This window comes from Leishmania infantum, chromosome 13 (genome assembly GCF_000002875.2).
Source record: "Leishmania infantum JPCM5 genome chromosome 13".
NCBI lineage: Eukaryota > Euglenozoa > Kinetoplastea > Trypanosomatida > Trypanosomatidae > Leishmania > Leishmania infantum.
In genome coordinates this window covers 454737-472086 of record NC_009397.2, presented here as the reverse complement: position 1 = coordinate 472086, position 17350 = coordinate 454737, and the positions used below count along the sequence as shown (strand labels likewise).

Genomic DNA, 17350 nt, shown 5'->3' with positions numbered 1-17350 from the left:
GTAAGGGGGAGGGGCTCTGTGGAGAGGTTCCAAGAGCTACGAAGGCATGTCACCGGTGAATCGCCTGTCCTCTCTCTCTCTCTCTGTTTGCCGACCGTCATGAAGGTGCTGATAGTGGAAAGGCCAACTTGCGGCAAAGAAAAAGGTGAAGGAGAGGGGGAGGGGGCGGGGCGACGGTGGGCAAGCGGCGACTCTTCCCCCCACACCCCACCGTCACCCCCCCCGACCCGCCGCTGGGCGAACCACCTCTGTGCTCCTCTCTCTCTTTCTGTGTGTGTATGTGTGTGTATCTGCTTTGCTTGTCTCGTTGATGGTGCCCCTATGTGTTTTGTGCTTCTTCTCTCTCCTAACACCGACTGGATCTCCTCCCTCCCCCCGTAAGGGCACTTGTGTGCGCGTGTGTGCACTCTCTCGCCCTGCTCCTGTCTCTGTCTCCTCCCTCTGAACAGCACCATTTAAGCGGCCAAGAGAGTAAGCGCTGAAGTGGAAAAAAAAACGGAGTTCACCAAAAACAAACATTTTTTTTTCTGGAGTGGGGAGGGGGGGGGACAGCAGCTTGTGGCGCACAGCACCGCCATCGGAATGCGCGCCATGACAGCACTGCATAGCCGCCGCTGGACCATAGCTGTGTTAGAAATGGAAGAATTGAATTCGCTCTGTGGTTCGGTTTTTGTGAGGTGAAGGAGACACACGCACACACACACACACGCAAGCCCTCTTTCTCGAGGGTGCACGTGTATGTGGTTGGCAGCGGCTTGCATTCGTTCCGGGTGCGTATGCGGTCAATGCAAGGCGCGTGTCCACGGGGATATGATGGGCAGTTGCCTTTCGGCGCCCACCTCTTTTTTTTTTTTGCTTCTTCCCTCGCGGAAAACGCGCAACTGTGGGAAGAAGAAAACAAAACGAACGACATGCGGGCGATGCGACCGCCGCTTCATCCGTTCCTTCTCTTCCTCCTCCCTCCACTCCCTCACGACGGTCTAAACAAAAACCTCCCACCTGTCTCCCTCCGGCGTAACGCGTCGGCTCCTGCGACGCGCACACGAACGTCAACGCTAATCGTGGTACACAAGAGACGGGCAGAACATCGTCCGCTTATGTGGAGACACACGCACACACGATCAGGGTAAGACCAGAGCATTTCTCTTTCTCCCTGCACGTGGCAGCCTCCCTCCTCTCCGACTGTCGCGGCGCATATCGAGGTTTCTTGTACACCTTCTCCCCCACCCCTACCTCCATTATCAACCGCATGTGGGCTCGGCGGCGTATATTCCCGACTGTGGCGGTGCCGGCCACTCCGCACACGGCGGCGCTACGCACCCCGCTCTACGATGAGCAATGCAATGATAAGGCACGAGCAGCAGCCTTAACATTGGAGGACAGCGCCTTCAACTTCGTTTCCGGTCTTGGCTACACTCTTGTCCCCGCCCTCGGCGCTGAGGAAGCGGCAGCGCTGCTGTCGTGGGCACTACCGCCTGAGTGGGCTGGAGACGGCAGCGTGTCAGATGAGCTGCGGGCTTCGCGGCTGGCGGCAGCGCTGCACAACGCCGCTGTTCTCGGTGCGTGTACGCAGGTGGAGTACTTCTTCTTTGGCACAGACAACGGGCACGCCTTTCTCATGCCATTACTGCCTCCACACCTCCTCGAAGCCCTCGTTGCGGAGTGCGGCGAGACCACGCTGCCCGAGCTAGCCCATCTCTGGAAACGCGAGACGGAGCTGGCGCAGGCGGCGGCGCGCGGCGATGCTTTGGCCGCACGCGCCATCGCAGAGGGCGGTCGCGCACCGCTCAACTGCGTCGGCCGTCGACTTCTGCACCGCCACGCCCGCGAGGAGCCGGTGACAGTCGTGGACCACCTAGGTACACTCTTCGCCTCCGCGGCATCTTCTGGGGACACGAGTGTTGCAGTGAGCGTGTTTCATCCTGTACCGGTTGGCATTACGTGTCTGCCGCACCCGTCCGCGGTGCGGAGCACCAGATTATGGGAAGGTTCCGCCTTCACCGCAACGCCGAGTCGTAGCAAGGCTGGGGAAGAGAGCGACACGTCACTGCAAGGCGCGCTGCAGCACTGGCGCAATGCCGTCCACGCCGCCGAGCCCACAGCTGTGTATGTCTTCACTGGCGACGACACCGGTCTCGTGCGGCTGTGGCGTGTCGACGTGGTCGCCCGCTCCTATACGCTGCAGCACGTGCTCATGTGCAGTGCGAACATGACGGGCATGCTGTCCCCTCTCAGCCCGTTTGCGCGCGAGGACAACTCGAAGAAGGTGCCGTCCCGAGATGCCGGCCGCGTCGTGCACTGTTTAGAAGTAGATGAGCTGGCAGGCCGGGTGTTTGCCGGGACAGAGGGCGGTGTGTATGTGTGGGCCATCAACGCATTGCCGTGGCGCGGTCCGGAGTCACCGTCAGCCGACGCGCTCGCCGCGCACCACCCGCTCTGCTGGGACGAGGAGCACCAAGCGCCGCTTCCCTGCGCGTTGTTGCGCTACGAGGCGTCGCTGCGGCATGACTCCGACGCAGGCAGCATGCTTCCTACAGCCTCTAGTGCCAATTCTGAGAAGATTGTGGAGTACCGCGCTTCGCGGCTCGCCAACCATCACGTGTGGGTGCTGCCTGCATCGATTGTGCAGTCGGAGATGGCGCGCGCGATGGAGCGCGGTGGCAGCAGCGCCGGCCAGGTGAGCAGGTGGAAGCCCAAGCACGGTCGTATGGTCACAGGCGGGGCGGCGGTCGGCGTGGTGTGGAACACTGTCAAGCTGAGCACGGCGGCGGTTTCCGGCGGCGGCGCCACAGTGGGCGACCGATTAACGGACACGGTCGTGCCAGTTTCCTTCGAAGGCGGTGAGCTCAGGAATGACCTGCGGGTGCCGCTCAGCTGCGTTGTGCCGGTCGTGTACCCGCTCGCCTTCCTCCGAACGCCAGGGACAGCGTGTTTTGCGCTTCGTGTGCTTGCCGGGAACCGTCGCCTCGTGACCAGCTGTGCCGATGGCAGGGTGTGCGTGTGGACGTGCCGCCCGGACAAAGACGCCTGCACAGCTGTCGCCGAGACCTACGTGCCGCAGCTTGTGACGAGCACACGGCAGGAGCTTCGCGGCCTCGGGCGCCACATTTGCGTGCTGCGCACCCCAGACGTATTCGTCACATGCTCCTACGATGACGGCCTCGTGAAAGAGTGGCACGTGTACGACGAGCCGGAGGCACTGCTGCGGTGTGCGCGTCGCTTCGCCCTGGCGCCGTACCCCTCTGAAGGCAGCAGGGTGCAGCAGCAGCAGCAGCAGCTCGCCGACGCCTTCAAGAGCATGCACAAGCCCAAAACAGCCAACGTTGCGATAGCAGGTAGCAACAGCGACGAGGTGTCGGCGGACGACGGTGAGGATGGCGACGTTGTTGGTGGAATCTCCTGCGCCGCCGCCTACCCCGCCTTCGGTGCTCTCTTCCTCGTTGGCGCCTTCGAGTCCGTCATTCAGACGTACAGCCTCACGGAGGTGGCCGGCTGCGAGCCGCCGCGCGACTACGTGTACAATGGCCACAAGACGGTGCGGCTGCCCGCCTCCATGGCCGAAGACGTCTACCACGAGCTGCCAGCCAAGTAAGCGGCGACAAAGAGGAAGAAAACAGCGCAAAACGCACAACATGTGAGAAGAAACGAGTACATGCGTACACAGACGCCCGGCAGCTGTCTCGCGTCTTCGCGATTGCCGTCGTCTTTCAGATGACGGCAGCGTGGCGTTGGCGTAGTTGTCGCCTTTGTTGTTGGGCGTGCGCGTGTGCGTGTGTGGTTTCACTTCTCTATCCCTCTCATCTACGCTTCTCTCGACCGGGCTCTTCCGTGGGCGCACCACTGACGGCTTCCCTTCGTCTCCTTCGTGCAGCTGCACCGGCAGAAGACTGCAAAACGCGCACACGAAAAACGTACTCCCCTCACCATTGCGAAGTCGTTTTCTTCGCGACCCCCTTTCAGTTTCCTGCATCTCGCATCTCGGCCTTGGTGTGCACATACACACTCCGGTACCAGGCCACGTCAAGACTCGTACACATATGGGTGCGCTTGCCAATGCCGGAGTCCGTGCAGCCAAAGCCAGGCTTTGAATACCCGAAGCGCGCGGCGATCGGTTCGTACTGGTCGAACCGCAACAGAGACGGGAAGCACTTCAAGAACCTCGGTCTTGCATCGTCGTCTAGCGCGTCGGCCGGGAAAGTGATGCAATGGATGCTGTCCCACTCGTGCAACGGCGTCCCAAAGCCGAAAGGAGGCTATGACGCGTTCGGCAAGATCTGGTACGCGCCGTGCAACATGGCCGAGTCAGTGGCGCAGTGGCGGGCGAGTATGAGTAACGACGAAGCGCAGCCAGCCAAGAACCGGGTGTACTGGATCGGTCACTCGAGTCAGCTGCTGTGCCTCTCCAATGGCGTCAACGTCCTCTTCGACCCCATCTTCTCGCAGCGTGCCTCGCCACTGTCGTTTGCCGGGCCGTCGCGCCGGTTCCCGCCGGCCGCCACGGCAGCGCAGCTCCCACCGATCCACATTGTCACGGTCTCGCACAACCACTATGACCACATGGACAAGCAAAGCATCAAGGCCGTTGCGGTCCGCTTCCCCGATGCCCAGTTCGTGGTGCCGCTGAAGCTGGACCGCTTCCTCCGAGAGTGGGGTGTGCCGGCCGCGTCTATCACCACGCTTGACTGGTACGAGGCGTGCGAGGTGAAAGGGGTCCGGGTGGGTTGCACGCCGGCTCAGCACTGGGGAAAGCACAGCGCCTTCGACGATAATGAGGTGCTATGGTGCGGCTGGTGTGTCGGCTGGCAGCCAGGCCAGCAGCAGCATCAGCAGAAGCCCGCGTCTACGTGCGAGAAGCCCACCCTCATCTCCTCCAGCGGCATCGGGTCTAGCTCCGAGGTGCTGGTCGAGGCACAGCGGACGTGGAACCGGTACAAGAAGTACTTCTTCGCTGGCGACACGGCGTACAACCCGGATGTCTCGACGAGCATCTACGCTCACTTCGGCCCGATGGATATGGCCGCGCTCCCGATCGGCGCGTATTCACCGCGGTGGTTCATGGCGCGCGCCCACATCGACCCAGAGCACGCGGTGCAGATCTTTCAGGACCAGCACATCCAGCAGGCCGTGGCGGTGCACTGGGGTACCTTTGAGCTCGCCGACGAGCCGCTCGATGAGCCGCCGCAGGTCCTGCGCAAGACCTTAAAGGACGCCAGTATCGATGAGAGCAGGTTCCAAATTATTCCCATGGGCAAGTTCATCGAGTTCTAGTTGGTTCCAACGTGCGCCACCGCGGAGCGCCCAATGATGCACCCGAATGCCCGTCTTCTCCCCTCGGCCCCTTGACAAGCGGCCCTTCTTCCACCCTACCCCTGCGCCGGCGTTGTCGTTCGACGCCTCTGTTGCAGCATCGCTCCGCCACCCACCACCACCACGACCTATGGCTGCAGATCCTTGCATTTTTTTTCATCCTTCACGACGATGCCGGCCACCTCAGCGCGTGTGGCATCCGGGTCCAGTACCCACGCTCTGCGCGGAGTCCGCCCTCGGCTACGGCTGCGGGCTCTTGGCGCCGGCGGGCAGGTGTCTGCCGGAGCGGTGCCGTGGAGGCGTGCGGCCATGACCACGCCTCGACCAGCTCTCTACGGATCGCGCCGGTTCCTTGGCGGTATCAGCCCACTATTTTTCTTCGTCGCGATGCGTTCATGCGAAGAGCGATCCACGGGCCTGACCTGTGCTGGGTCGAACGACGCCAAACGGTGTTGCTTGGCCCGATTCCTTCATACAGCCCCGGCGCCACATACCACCAGGGGGGTGAGCTAAGATTGTTTATGCGTCCGTTGGTTCGTGGAAGAGTGAACACGTTGAAAAAAAAAACAAAGACACCCATTCGTCGCCACCCACCGCGCAGTGCGACGCCGCTCGGCGAGCCGGGATAAAAAAAAAAACGAAACATTTCCGCTCTGCCCGTGGGGCCTTCCCACGGCCCTCCTGCTTCTTCTCCATGTGCCCCGCCCCCCCTTTCTGTTGGCTGCCCCTCCCGCCCTCGCCACCGCCGAGGAACCCCTAAAGGCGGGGCCAAGCCCGCCCCTCCTGGCTGGGCACCACGCACGGCGGCCGCCCCCACACCGAAATACCGCAAAACGACCCCCCCCCCGGAAACGAAACCGAAGGCCCCCCCCCAGCAGCAATGGCGTATGGAAAAAAAGCAAAGCTGTTGTCAGCTCTGGTGTTGGGCTGGGGCAAATGTCGCCACCAGCTCCCGCAAGCTTCTGATTGCCAGAGCGATTCAAACGATGCCCACAATATGACCCTATGAGGCCTTTAGGAAAAGGAAATAATCAACTTCATCTCTCCCTCCTCATGTCTTCCTTCTTTCTCATCCGGCCCTGCTGTCACTGCGCATGCAATACACAAAGATTTCTTTGATGCTGTAGCTCACTCTATTTTGCACAGCAAATGGGCCTTTCCTCTTTGCTGACTTCGGCAGCGCTTGTGTGCATGCTCTGCATAAACGCTGCCAGCGCATCGAAGCATACATACCTGGGCGGTGATGAGGTCACAGTCTTTGCTAGCAAAATGCACCCGCACGGCAACACATACGAGACCTATCACTACACATTATTGCCAGGGTGCGCTTTGCAGGAAGAGAAGAAGTCACTCACTCTTGGTGAGCTTCTTGCAGGTGAGCGCGTCTTCACTTTAGCCACGGATATTCGATTCAACCACAACACTAGCGATAGGGTTTTGTGCAAACACAAATTTAATGTCTACGAAGCAAAGATTTTGGCGTATGTAATCCAACGCAACTATCGTTACGAACTCACTATCGATGAGCTACCAGTGTGGGGTGCGATCGGCGACAAAATCAGTGACAATGAACTTTCGATTTTCCTTCACCAGACATTTTACATTGGTGTGAACGGAAATGAAATTGTGAACGTCACGTTTGAGACGAGCTCACCAGCGAAATTCGAAATCGATACCGTTTACACCTTTACATATTCGGTAGTTTTCGAGCCATCGACCGTGGAGTACGCCAATCGATTTTCGACCGTATTCGAAACGCGCTACGTCAGCTCACGAACGCGACTCGCCTCTCTTATCAACACGAGCTTGATTGTGCTGCTACTTTTTTCTCTCATCGCACTCATTCTTTCGCGAACGCTGCGCAGCGAGCACGCGAAAATAGAAAGGGAGGCGCAGTTTCGTTTGGAAGGGCAGGACATCATCGACGAGTCAGGGTGGAGGTGCCTGTACGCGGATGTATTTCGGGTGCCGCGACATACTGGCATATTTTGTGCCATCCTTGGGTGCGGCACGCAGCTTCTGCTGCTGACAGCCTTGACCATTTTTTTGTCTGTCGTGAGTAATCATCGTACCTCGATGAGCCACAACTTGGTGACCTTTTCTGTGCTTGGCTATGTCTTCACTAGTAGCATTGCCGGCTATGTTTCCGGATATCAGTTTATGGGGTGTGGCTTTATGGCACCGCCCATGGCGTCGAAGTGGATTCGCGCATTTCATGTCACTTTCCTCTTGGTGCCAGTGATTTACACGACGGTCTTTTCCCCCACCTGGTTTGTTGCAATGATATATGGGTCTTCGAAACTTCCGTGCTTCAAAGGAGTCAGTATTGTTCTGTGTTTGTGGGTCTTCGTTGCATACCCGCTGTGCCTCGCCGGCGTTCTATGCAGCCGCTACGTATTTCGGCGAACGGAGCGGAGAAGAAATATCCCGCACGTCAATCAAATTCCACGCCTCATTCCGCGGCCACCGCGGAAATTGCTAGCACCTCGCTACCTCTTGTTGGTGAGTGGCATCCTTCCTTTCATCGCTGTCTTCGTGGAATTCAGCTTTGTTTTCACTTCCATCTGGTCACTCAGGCCTTTTCACTTCTACGGATTTCTCACCGTTACAGCAATTTTTTACATTGTCGTAACCGCGTGCGTGTCGGTTGTTGCGACTTTTGTACTGCTGTCGACAGAGAACCATTACTGGAAATGGATGTCCATCGGCTTCGGGGCATCCTGCGCAGCTTACACTTTTGCCTATGCGGTCTTCTTTTATCTTTTCAAGACCTCGATGCATGGACCGTTCATGCTTGTGCTGTACTACTCGTATTGCTTTGTGATTATGTTGTTTTTAGCTCTCATCGGTGGAACGGTGAGCTATTTCGCTGCCTCTTACTTTGTGAAGGCGATTTATGCGCAAGCGAAGAATGACTGAGCTGAGAAAGCGAAGAGGGGCTTGCCATTCGGGTATGCCTGCGCGGTGGCGGCTCTGGGGAGGAAACTACGATTGATTTGCATCTTTGAAGGAGCTACTTGCGATGCTCCTACTGATTCCCTCTGTTTCTCCTTTTTCGGAGCTGTTCTGAAAATGTTTCGGGGGCCCTCCGCAAATGGAAAAACATAGAAATCGAAGTTTTAGCTAGATTCGAATCGAAGAGCTTTTTGGTCCCTGTCTCCGTGTACCTTTTTTTTTTTTTGAAGGCACATCACATTTTCTACATCCACGTGTACGCGCGAGGGACTTGGCCCTTGCCCTGCCTGGTTCAAGCTTTGATTCTTCATGTTGGTCGAAATTACTGAGGTAATAGGCACCAAAGATGCAGATTCAATGTGCTGAAGAATCCAGCTGTTTACTGGAAGTGGCCAGTACAGTACCTCTGTTTTGTCTAGCGGAAGCCACAGCATATATATATATATATTCCTGAGATAGTGGCTACGCAAGACCAGAAAAAGGAAGCGTCGCCGTGGCTCGGTCTTTCGTAATAATGGAGAATGATTTTTATGCGACTGATTTTGAGCAGAAACGAAAACATGCAAAGCAATAAAAAGAGGGAACATGCTTGGAAGTTCGAGAGACTCTCTCTTTCTGTTCTGGGAAGAATGGGGACTTGCTGCTTTTCGCTTATCGCCATGTGCTCGACTTGGCACCGGACGAGGTGCCGGCGATTGGACAAGTCAAAGAGGAAGAAAGAGCTTTCTATGCTCGCTTACTCTCTCACCTAGAGCACTCTCTTGGCTTTTTCATGTCCACTTGACTTCACGCTTTTTTTTTCGGTCTGCACTTGTCGCATTTTTCAATTTATGCTCACTGAAAATTTTCACGAAAGAAAAGAAAAAGAATGGGCGCTTCTTCTCTTCCCAACCGTCCCGCGCGGAAGCTCGAAGGTTTTGTTGTTGACACCCCGCAGAAAAAAAGGAGTTATAAATGCAATGAACTTTGGCGCCTGTCCTGCTGATATCGAGGATGACGAGGTTGTAGCGTCATTCAACGTTTACGCTTCGCCGGCGCTTGTAAATCAGGCTCACATTTTTCAGTACCCCCTGCGTCGTAGGCAGCGGCCATACGAGGCGACAGAAATAAAGCTGTTCAGTACAAGCGGAACGGTAGCTGAAGAAGGTGAGGCCCTGCTGGCACACGGAAAGGGTTCGTCGGTACTCCAACCAGGCTCGCGCCTCACAATGAAGTGTTCTCTGGACACATTTGGCTCCCCTTCATTCCGACCATTGCCGGAGTCCGCAGCGGATATGCTGGGCCAGATGGAGCTTCAGCGACACCACACCTTCAACTACACGTTGCAGTCGCAACCCTTTTTGCCGCAGTCGAATTACGTGCTTGGCTACATCACCCCCGAGGGGATTCACCTCACCCCGGTTTCGACGATTCAGCAGTTCACTCCGGCGCTGAGCATTCCAGAGTCATCCACCGGTGCCGTCCGCGTGGCCGAAGCGTTTTGCAGCCAGTCCAACTCCACGGCAATGCCTGGGTTTACGGCGGCAGATCGCATCCAGCGTGAGCTGCGACGCCAGCGCAGCCGTGTCTTGAACGAGGAAGCGGACACCGCGCAAGAGATACAGTTCTTCCGTGATGATTCTGTGGAGAGCTCGGCAATGCGGTCTCGGCTGCGCTCGCCGACTCTCGAAGGAATTATTGGCAGTCCAAACGCGGCGTCGGAGCCGGCCAAAGTGGAAAACAGCCTCTTTCCTCCTGAAATTCTTCAATCTGGAGGTATTTCCGGTGGCGACGAGGCGCACCCGTCGATGATTATTCACCGCTTTGCCAACCGCAAATCTGTCGCTGAGCAGACCAGTCAACTGCTTCAGCGCTGCCACATTCTCACGCTCCGGCTACTTCAGAGCATCGTGGTGCCCTACACGTCGAATGAGGTGGTGAAGACGATGTCGACTGTGCCGGAGGCACAGCTGTTGGAGGCGCTGAAGTCGTGTGCCGTTTGGCTGCATGGTGTGTGGGTTAGTCGGTACTGTGATCAGTTCCGCGGATCAGTGGCGGCGCTGCGCGAGGTGATTTTGGCTCGTTTTTACCAAAGCGAGGATGGCAGCGTGGCGCGGGCAGACTTTAATGCCTTGATCACGACATCCGCCGCACGGCGCTCGATCAAGGAAATCCTCGCAACAGTGGCGGTGCTGAACACAGAAGAGCCCGATCCATCCAAGCGGCGCTGGCGACTCAAGTACGTCCCCGAAGATCGCGCCGCGCGAGAGGCGAATCTATGTGATTTCAAAGCTAATTTTGCGGCTGAAGAATCCAGCCAACACGAGGCGTGGCGTCGCCGTTGCGCACAGGTAATGGCACACATCCCTTACATCAACGCAGGGAGACCTGTGCCGCAGCTGTGCCTCCGTCCGCGCGGCACACCACCGACGACTGGCACAGCGGCATCTGCGACACTCCCGTATGGCGGTGCAAACACAGCGCAGTCCATCGCCTCCCCAGTGAGTTCCATGACGAGCGGCCACTCTGGAAGTGGCGTGGCCGCATCTGCTTCACCTTTTAGCTCCCCCGCCTCGGGTGCCGATTTGGGCTTCAAGGACGCTGATATTGCGCCGATTCGGCATTACATCCGCGAGCTGTTTGCGGAACACGGCGTCATTAACAAGCAGCGGGTGAAAGACCTCGTGATCAAGGCACAGGAAGCACGCTACCCACATGCGACTAAGGCGATGCTAAGCACGGCGCTGCAGCAGTGTCTCGACAAGTTCACGGATGCCACGTGGATCCTTAAGTCCGCCGGGGAGCCCATTGTGGACTACTACCGGCCGGCCATTCTCTACGTGGTGCTGGAGCTGCGCCAGTTTGAGATGGCGGCGCTCATGAAGCGGCTGGAGGAGGTGGTGCGAGCGCGTGGCTTGACGTCTCCGCCGGAATCTGCCGCACTGCGCGGTCGCACTGGTGGTGCATCCGGCACATTGGAGGCTGTGGTGCAGCGCGTTGTGGCCGAGGTGGCGGAGTTCAAGGCAGGCGGCCGACTCTGGCACATCAAGGGCGGCAATTTGATGAATGAGTAGCGAAGCGACGAAAAAACGTGATCGTGAAGGAGGCACGAAGAGCGCCGAAAAAAGGGGGAAAGCACGCCGCCCTCTTTTTTTCTCTCTGTGCGCACTGCTGCACTTGCTCTTCGGTCCCTTCTTCCTCTGGCCGCATCTTTATACCACACGGATTTTGGTCTTCGCTACCGAGGCGATGCGACGGCCAAGCACCCATTCATGTCCATTCGGTCAATCACTTCCTAGGTGGCCAGCAAGGCAGAGAAAACCGAGAAGAAAGGCGGGACAGGGGGGGGGCAGGCGGAACATCCTAAAAAAACAACAACACGTGCGAGATAGACGTGCACATTTGCCTCTTCCGTTGGGAAGGGGCTGAGTGCGTGCCTGCCTTTCCCCACCTTCTCCTTTCGTTTTCACACACGACGGGGTGCACAACGAGTAACGAGAGTGGAAGAAGATCTGTAAAGCACACACACACGCACGCACCCTCCACCCACGCTCTTAGAAAAGCGGTGGGGGCGTTTGGCGACGCTGAGCTTCGCATCAACGCACCAGAGAATCCGAGGGCAGCGCTCAGATAACCAAAAAAGCAAAAACGAAAGAAAGAACGGGGATGCGTGGCTGCGGTTGAACGCAGCAGAAGACGCGATATCAACTGCCGAAGGCCCACATTAGGCAGCGCCCGTGTTGACGGGGAGGGGGACACATCAGTGCGTGGTATCGCAGGCTCCACTGCACACGCACACCTCCCATTCTGTGTGTGTGGGTGTGGGTGGGAAGCCAAAGCAGCCCTCCCCCTCCTCGTTTTTTTTCCAGCCCTGCCCATGCCGAACCACTTCGGGTGGTGGCGGGGGTTCCCGTGCCCACGACGCAGAGAGGCCAGAGCGACCTGCGACAGCGCACACGCTTGCGCCATCCATGTGATGGGCGAAGCCTCCGCGTGACTCGAACGCATCCCGCCCGACGCTCACTGCCTACTGGTGTGTGTGTGTGGGGTGGGTGGGTGGGGACCTGGGACACCCCCGAGGGACGCAGCAGGTGGCGACCGGCAGAGAGGGTCTGCGTAGAGTGTGAGGCGGCGGCCGTGCTCAGCTGACTGAGTCGGCGCACTGCTGTGCTGGCGTGTGTCTGCTGCTGCCTCTGCGCACGGCGCGGATGTGTGGGGCGGGGGTGCAGTGTGGCGTGTGGCCGGTGCTGTATGGCCGAAAACGAATGCGCACGCGTTGAAAAAAAAAGAAACATAGGACCGCGCGCCTGTTTGGCTTTGTGCGCCTGCACACGTTTTAATGTGTCCTCTCTCTTTCCCTCGGTTGCCTAGATCACCCACACTCTTGACGTACACGCGTTCTGCTTTCCGCTGACTTCAGCGGGCGGGCAGACGGCAGAAATGACGCCTTTCTCTCTCTGCGTCTCTCCCCGCTCTTTACCAGTGCTGCACCTCCCCTCCCTCTCTCTCCCTGTCTCGCCTTCACGCCGGTCTCTCTCGTTCTCTTAGCATGCAAGTCTGCACGTTGCGCTTCCTCGTTTGCCGTTGTAGTTGTTGTTTCCATCCTTCCTCCCCCCCCCCACACAGTTTCGGTGTGCATGTGTACGTCACTAACGTGCCGACAGCTTCCGTTTAGCGAGTTAGTTTTCTTTTTTCCTTTTTCGGGTTTTCCTCTTCGGTGCGCTCTTTTCATTCGTGCGAGTTGTGGTGGATTGGCGTGTGTACGGCAGGGTTCATCGTTCCTTTCTGCAGACGCCCTTTCGGAAAAAAAAGGGATAAGGGTCAGACTACCCCCTCCTCTCCCTTTCGTCTTTCTCGTTCTCACTGTGCATTAGCCCCTCCCCCTCCCCCTCCTCCTCCCTCTCTCGCGCCGCGCCGCGCCTCGCCGCACTCCTCCTCCGCCTTTTCAGTGGATCTGGTGCTCCTGCAAGGGAAGTGGAGAAGTTCTCTCTATATACCACCGTTCCGGGACGGATTCTTCGCTTTTTTTTGTTTGTCGCTGCATTCGTCGAGCGGCAACGGCCATTGCGGCGCCGCTATCTCCACATCGCGCCATTCCTGCCAAAGGAAAGCCATCTCCGAAGAAACGCCCCCGCCCCCGTCCCCCCTCTCTCCTCCCCATTCAGCGCAGGCGCTGTTATTTCGGTGGCGGGTAGAGTGCCCTTCTCTCTCTGTCTTCGATAGACAAAAAAATTTCGGCCCTTCCCCCCTTTTTTCTCGCTTTATTATTATTATTTTTGTACACACCCTCTCTCTCCCCCCATCCCCCCCCCGCAGACACGCGGAGCTTAGCGTGGAGCCATGGACTGCGTGAACCACGTGACGAGCGATGCGGACATTCTGCCATGCAAGTCCGATGTCATCCTCAGCAAAACGTCGTCTGCCAACTTCACCGTTGGCACAAGACCGCTGCTGGCGAGTCACCGACGTCTGCTTTGCATGAACGTGAAGCAAACCAACATGCTGCGTGTGCTGAACCGCCACGGCAAGCACAATGACACGACCATCAAGGCAGCCGCAGTCGCAAACCTAGTATCGACAGAGAGGATTACCGGTCACCCCACCCTCTTCTACGCCGTGGGCGGGAGAGACTTGGCCATCATCTGCCCCACCACGCAGGCGAACGGCGACATCTCCGTCTCGTTGGTGGAGTCAAGACTGGATGAGGAGGGCTACGCCTCGACTGCCGGCGAGTCGCAGCGGCTCTACGTGCTCGGTCAGCAGGACGTGATGGAGGTGGAGGAGTCTACTGGCATCGTCAAGAGCAAGATCCCCCTCACCCCAAAGACGACGGTCAAGTACCCCGTTATCGACTACCATCAAGCAGCCCAGCTGCTGCTCGTGCCGGCGAAGTCGACGCATCTCGACCTCATCTCGACTCGCACCCGCAAGAGCGTGCTGGGCCGTGTCTGGGAGCCGCATGAGGACACTGTGCCGACCTTTGCCTGCTTTTTCCAGCACCATGCTTTCTCTGAGGAGTCGGGCAAGGAGCTGCTCATCGTGACGGCGGCGCAGGGCAACCGCGAGATTCGTTTCTGGGCCTACCAGAGCGACACCCAGAAGTTCGCGCTCAAGCAGCAGCTGAGCCTCTCCTACAAGGATGAGCCGAAGGAGGAGTACGACATCAGTGTCACCGCTGACGAGGAGTACATCACGCTCTGCTCTCGCACGAGGCCGTATGCGGTGGTGATCGAAACCCACCACACCCTTTTCAAGGCGTACAGGGTGACGTCCTGGCGCATGGCAGGGCCGGCGCTGTGCTCGACGACGTCCGTTGGCAAGGTTACGGAGAGCGCGCAGAGCAAGTCCGTCAGCTACGAGCTCTTCATCACAATTCGGACAGAGACCGGTTTTGTTCAGTCGATGCCTAACTCCAGCCGCCTCGCCGGTGCGTCGAACTTGGCCGTAGCGAGGGGCGACTCTGTGGCAAACTGGTTTCCGTCCCTCGCGGCTGGCGGTACCGGTGCTGGTCGTGACGCGACGGGTGTGCCGGCCGGCGCGGGTGCCGCCGGTGCGGCGATAACGCCGATCACCGCCGTCTCGTCCTCGCTTGCTGGTGAGATTAAGACAAGCAGCATGTCGGAAACGGCCGTCGCCTCCATCGTGCGGTCGCAGGCGCAGAAGTTCTGCGAGCAGGTCAAGGTGATTGATGCCGACCTTGTAAGCATGCAGAGAAGCGCCTCAGACACGATGCGGCTGTTGCAGGACTCGCGCTACCGCACCGAGGCGCAAAACAGCGGTCGCACCTTCGCCATCCGCAACCGCGCGCGCCTCGAGAAGATCACCTCTACTGCAGCGTCTCCGGCAAGCATGAAGCCGGCTGCGGCACCTGTTGCTGCAGACGCCGCCGGGTCTGCTGATAGCGAGTACGGCGTGCTAACGGCCGGGGAGCGCGAGCTTGTGCTGAGTATCCGCAACTTTGTGCAGGAGGTGCAGGGTGGTAGCGCGGCCGCGGCCTCGGCAGCGCTGAAGGCGCTCCTCAGCAAGCAGCTCCGCCTCTCCGTGGAACGGGCGGCCAACGAGGCAGGCAAATTAGAGATTCCTACCAACGCCACGGGAGACTTCAACACACTGCAGTCGGTGCAGGAGTACCGCCGTGTGGTCAACGCAAGTATCACGCGCATCGGTGCCGCAACGAAGCGGTACCAGGAGCTGAACCGCACGACGGTGGAAGCCTCGTCGGCGCAGACCGCGACGTGCCTCGCCCAGGCTGAGGCCTTCCGCCATAAGCTGAGCTCGGCGCTGCGCTCCATGAAGGAGGAGGTGGCGGAGGTGAAGGTGGCGCTCTCACAGTGCCAACTGTCCAGCAAGGTTGCCGAGGAAGCGGCGGCGCCGCCGAGCCCGGACGCGATCGTGGCGCGTGCAGTGGAGCAGGCCAAGGAGGATGACTGGAAGGGCGCTTTCACCACTATCCTCGCCTCCAACGACATCAGCATTCTGTTGGCGTTCTTAGAGAACGAGGTGTGCCGGGAGCAACAGGCGGTGCTCACCTCGCCCAAGACACTGACGCTGCCGCTCTTCCTGAGTCTCTGTCTGCAGCTTACCTTCGAGATGCCGCTGCAGGCCGGTGCGGTACCCCTGCGTCTGCAGCTGTTGTCCGACTTCTACGTGGAGTGGGACGACTGGCTACGCACGATCCGGCTGCAAGCGCAGAAGGATTCGCAGCAAGCTGCCATCTACGATATTGTGAAGCGCGAGCTGTCGACCGTGCTGGAGGCGCTAGAGGCCGTACCCCGTGAGCAGCTGGACCGCAAGAGTCGAAACAAGGAGCGCCTGGTGCACAAGCTCATCTCCCAGCTTCTGACAGATGAGTAAGCCAGGGAGGTCAGAGACACGACGCTTCTCACTGCGGGTGCCGAACGCATGGCACAGGCGCGTTGCATCTTCAACCATTCCCGTCGAACTCCGCTAATCCCTGCGCTTCCACAATGCAATACCTTGGTGAGTGACCTTGGGTCTTCCGGCTTCTTTCCCTCGTCGCTCTACGACGTGGCTCCAGCGAGCGCAGCTGACATGGTGGCAGAGGCACATTATGGGCGTTTATCGCCCGCGTCGTCGTCGTCTCTCTCCTGCTCTACCCGTAGCTTTTCTTCTTGTCTACACTCTCATGATGGAGGGGGAGGAGGAGAAGGGCTGTGCGTTGTAGCTCGGTGCGCGCGCGTACACCGACTCGGTGTGAGTAGGAATTCAAGATTGCTTTGCCTGATGCTCGTCGTTTACGGCTGCGGTTGTGAGTGCGCCGGGCGCGGCTCTGTCTGGGATGCAGAATGCAAGGGTGCACGTGATGATGTAGCAACGCTTTCCCTCCCTCTCTCCATTCCCTTTTTTCTTGTCGTCTATCGGTTGTGGCGGCGCTTCTCTTTTCGTTCGCTATTTATTCGTCTTCGACTCTCTGCCGATGTTTCTTTCTCCTACACTGGTTGGTTCGTGTAGGGTGGGTGCTCGCTCGATGCGCTTGTGGGCGTGTGTATGTGTGTGGGTGCTGATTGGCGCCCATGTCTGAGCTTGTGTGTGCTCCTGTGCATGCACATGGCCTTTGATCCTGATGCGGATGCAAAGGCAAGTCGTCTGTGTGTGGGGGGGGGGGCGGTGAGGAGGAGGGTCGATGGCTGGTAGGTAAGTGAGGCTGTTCGTAAGCCGTAATACACTTCGAAAAAGAAGACAGGCCGACAAAGAAAACAGAATAAAAAACGACTCAGGGATGGGGAGACGAACACAGAGCAGCGTGGTGGAGGATGGACTCCCCCTTTCTTCCTCTCCTCTTCCTCATGCATATACGACCTCTCCTCTGTTTTACTCGGCGTTCAAGGGCGTCTTTTGATGGCTGCGAGGGCTCGCCTGTCGAGTTGCGCAAGTGCGTTACGGGAGGAGGAGGACGGGATGTGTGCCTCTGCGGTGCTTCCCCAAAGCGCGCGGCAGTGATGACGCTTGCGTGTGTGTATGTGTGTGTTTGTGTGTGTGTGTGTGTGTGTGTGTGTGTGTGTGTGTATGTGTGTGTTTGTGTGTGTGTGTGTGTGTGTGTATGTGTGTGTTTGTGTGTGTGTGTGTGTGTGTGTGTGTGTGTGTGTGG

General features: G+C 58.3%; 5 protein-coding genes across 5 annotated transcripts; all 5 read left to right on the top strand.

Moving 5' to 3' along the window:
• Positions 1–1618: 1618 nt before the first annotated feature.
• On the top strand, positions 1619–3592 carry LINJ_13_1300 (conserved hypothetical protein; the record flags this gene model as incomplete). The annotated part of the gene is made up of 1 exon (XM_001464122.1): positions 1619–3592. One exon carries the CDS (start codon positions 1619–1621, stop codon positions 3590–3592), a length of 1974 nt encoding a protein of 657 aa, XP_001464159.1.
• Positions 3593–4053: 461 nt separating this feature from the next.
• On the top strand, positions 4054–5268 carry LINJ_13_1290 (conserved hypothetical protein; the record flags this gene model as incomplete). The annotated part of the gene is made up of 1 exon (XM_001464121.1): positions 4054–5268. One exon carries the CDS (start codon positions 4054–4056, stop codon positions 5266–5268), a length of 1215 nt encoding a protein of 404 aa, XP_001464158.1.
• Positions 5269–6456: 1188 nt separating this feature from the next.
• Positions 6457–8226, top strand: LINJ_13_1280 (putative endomembrane protein; the record flags this gene model as incomplete). The annotated part of the gene is made up of 1 exon (XM_001464120.1): positions 6457–8226. One exon carries the CDS (start codon positions 6457–6459, stop codon positions 8224–8226), a length of 1770 nt encoding a protein of 589 aa, XP_001464157.1.
• A 995-nt stretch (positions 8227–9221) lies between these two features.
• Positions 9222–11315, top strand: LINJ_13_1270 (conserved hypothetical protein; the record flags this gene model as incomplete). Its single annotated transcript, XM_001464119.1, has 1 exon — positions 9222–11315. One exon carries the CDS (start codon positions 9222–9224, stop codon positions 11313–11315), a length of 2094 nt encoding a protein of 697 aa, XP_001464156.1.
• Positions 11316–13581: 2266 nt separating this feature from the next.
• On the top strand, positions 13582–16095 carry LINJ_13_1260 (conserved hypothetical protein; the record flags this gene model as incomplete). Its single annotated transcript, XM_001464118.1, has 1 exon — positions 13582–16095. One exon carries the CDS (start codon positions 13582–13584, stop codon positions 16093–16095), a length of 2514 nt encoding a protein of 837 aa, XP_001464155.1.
• Positions 16096–17350: the final 1255 nt, after the last annotated feature.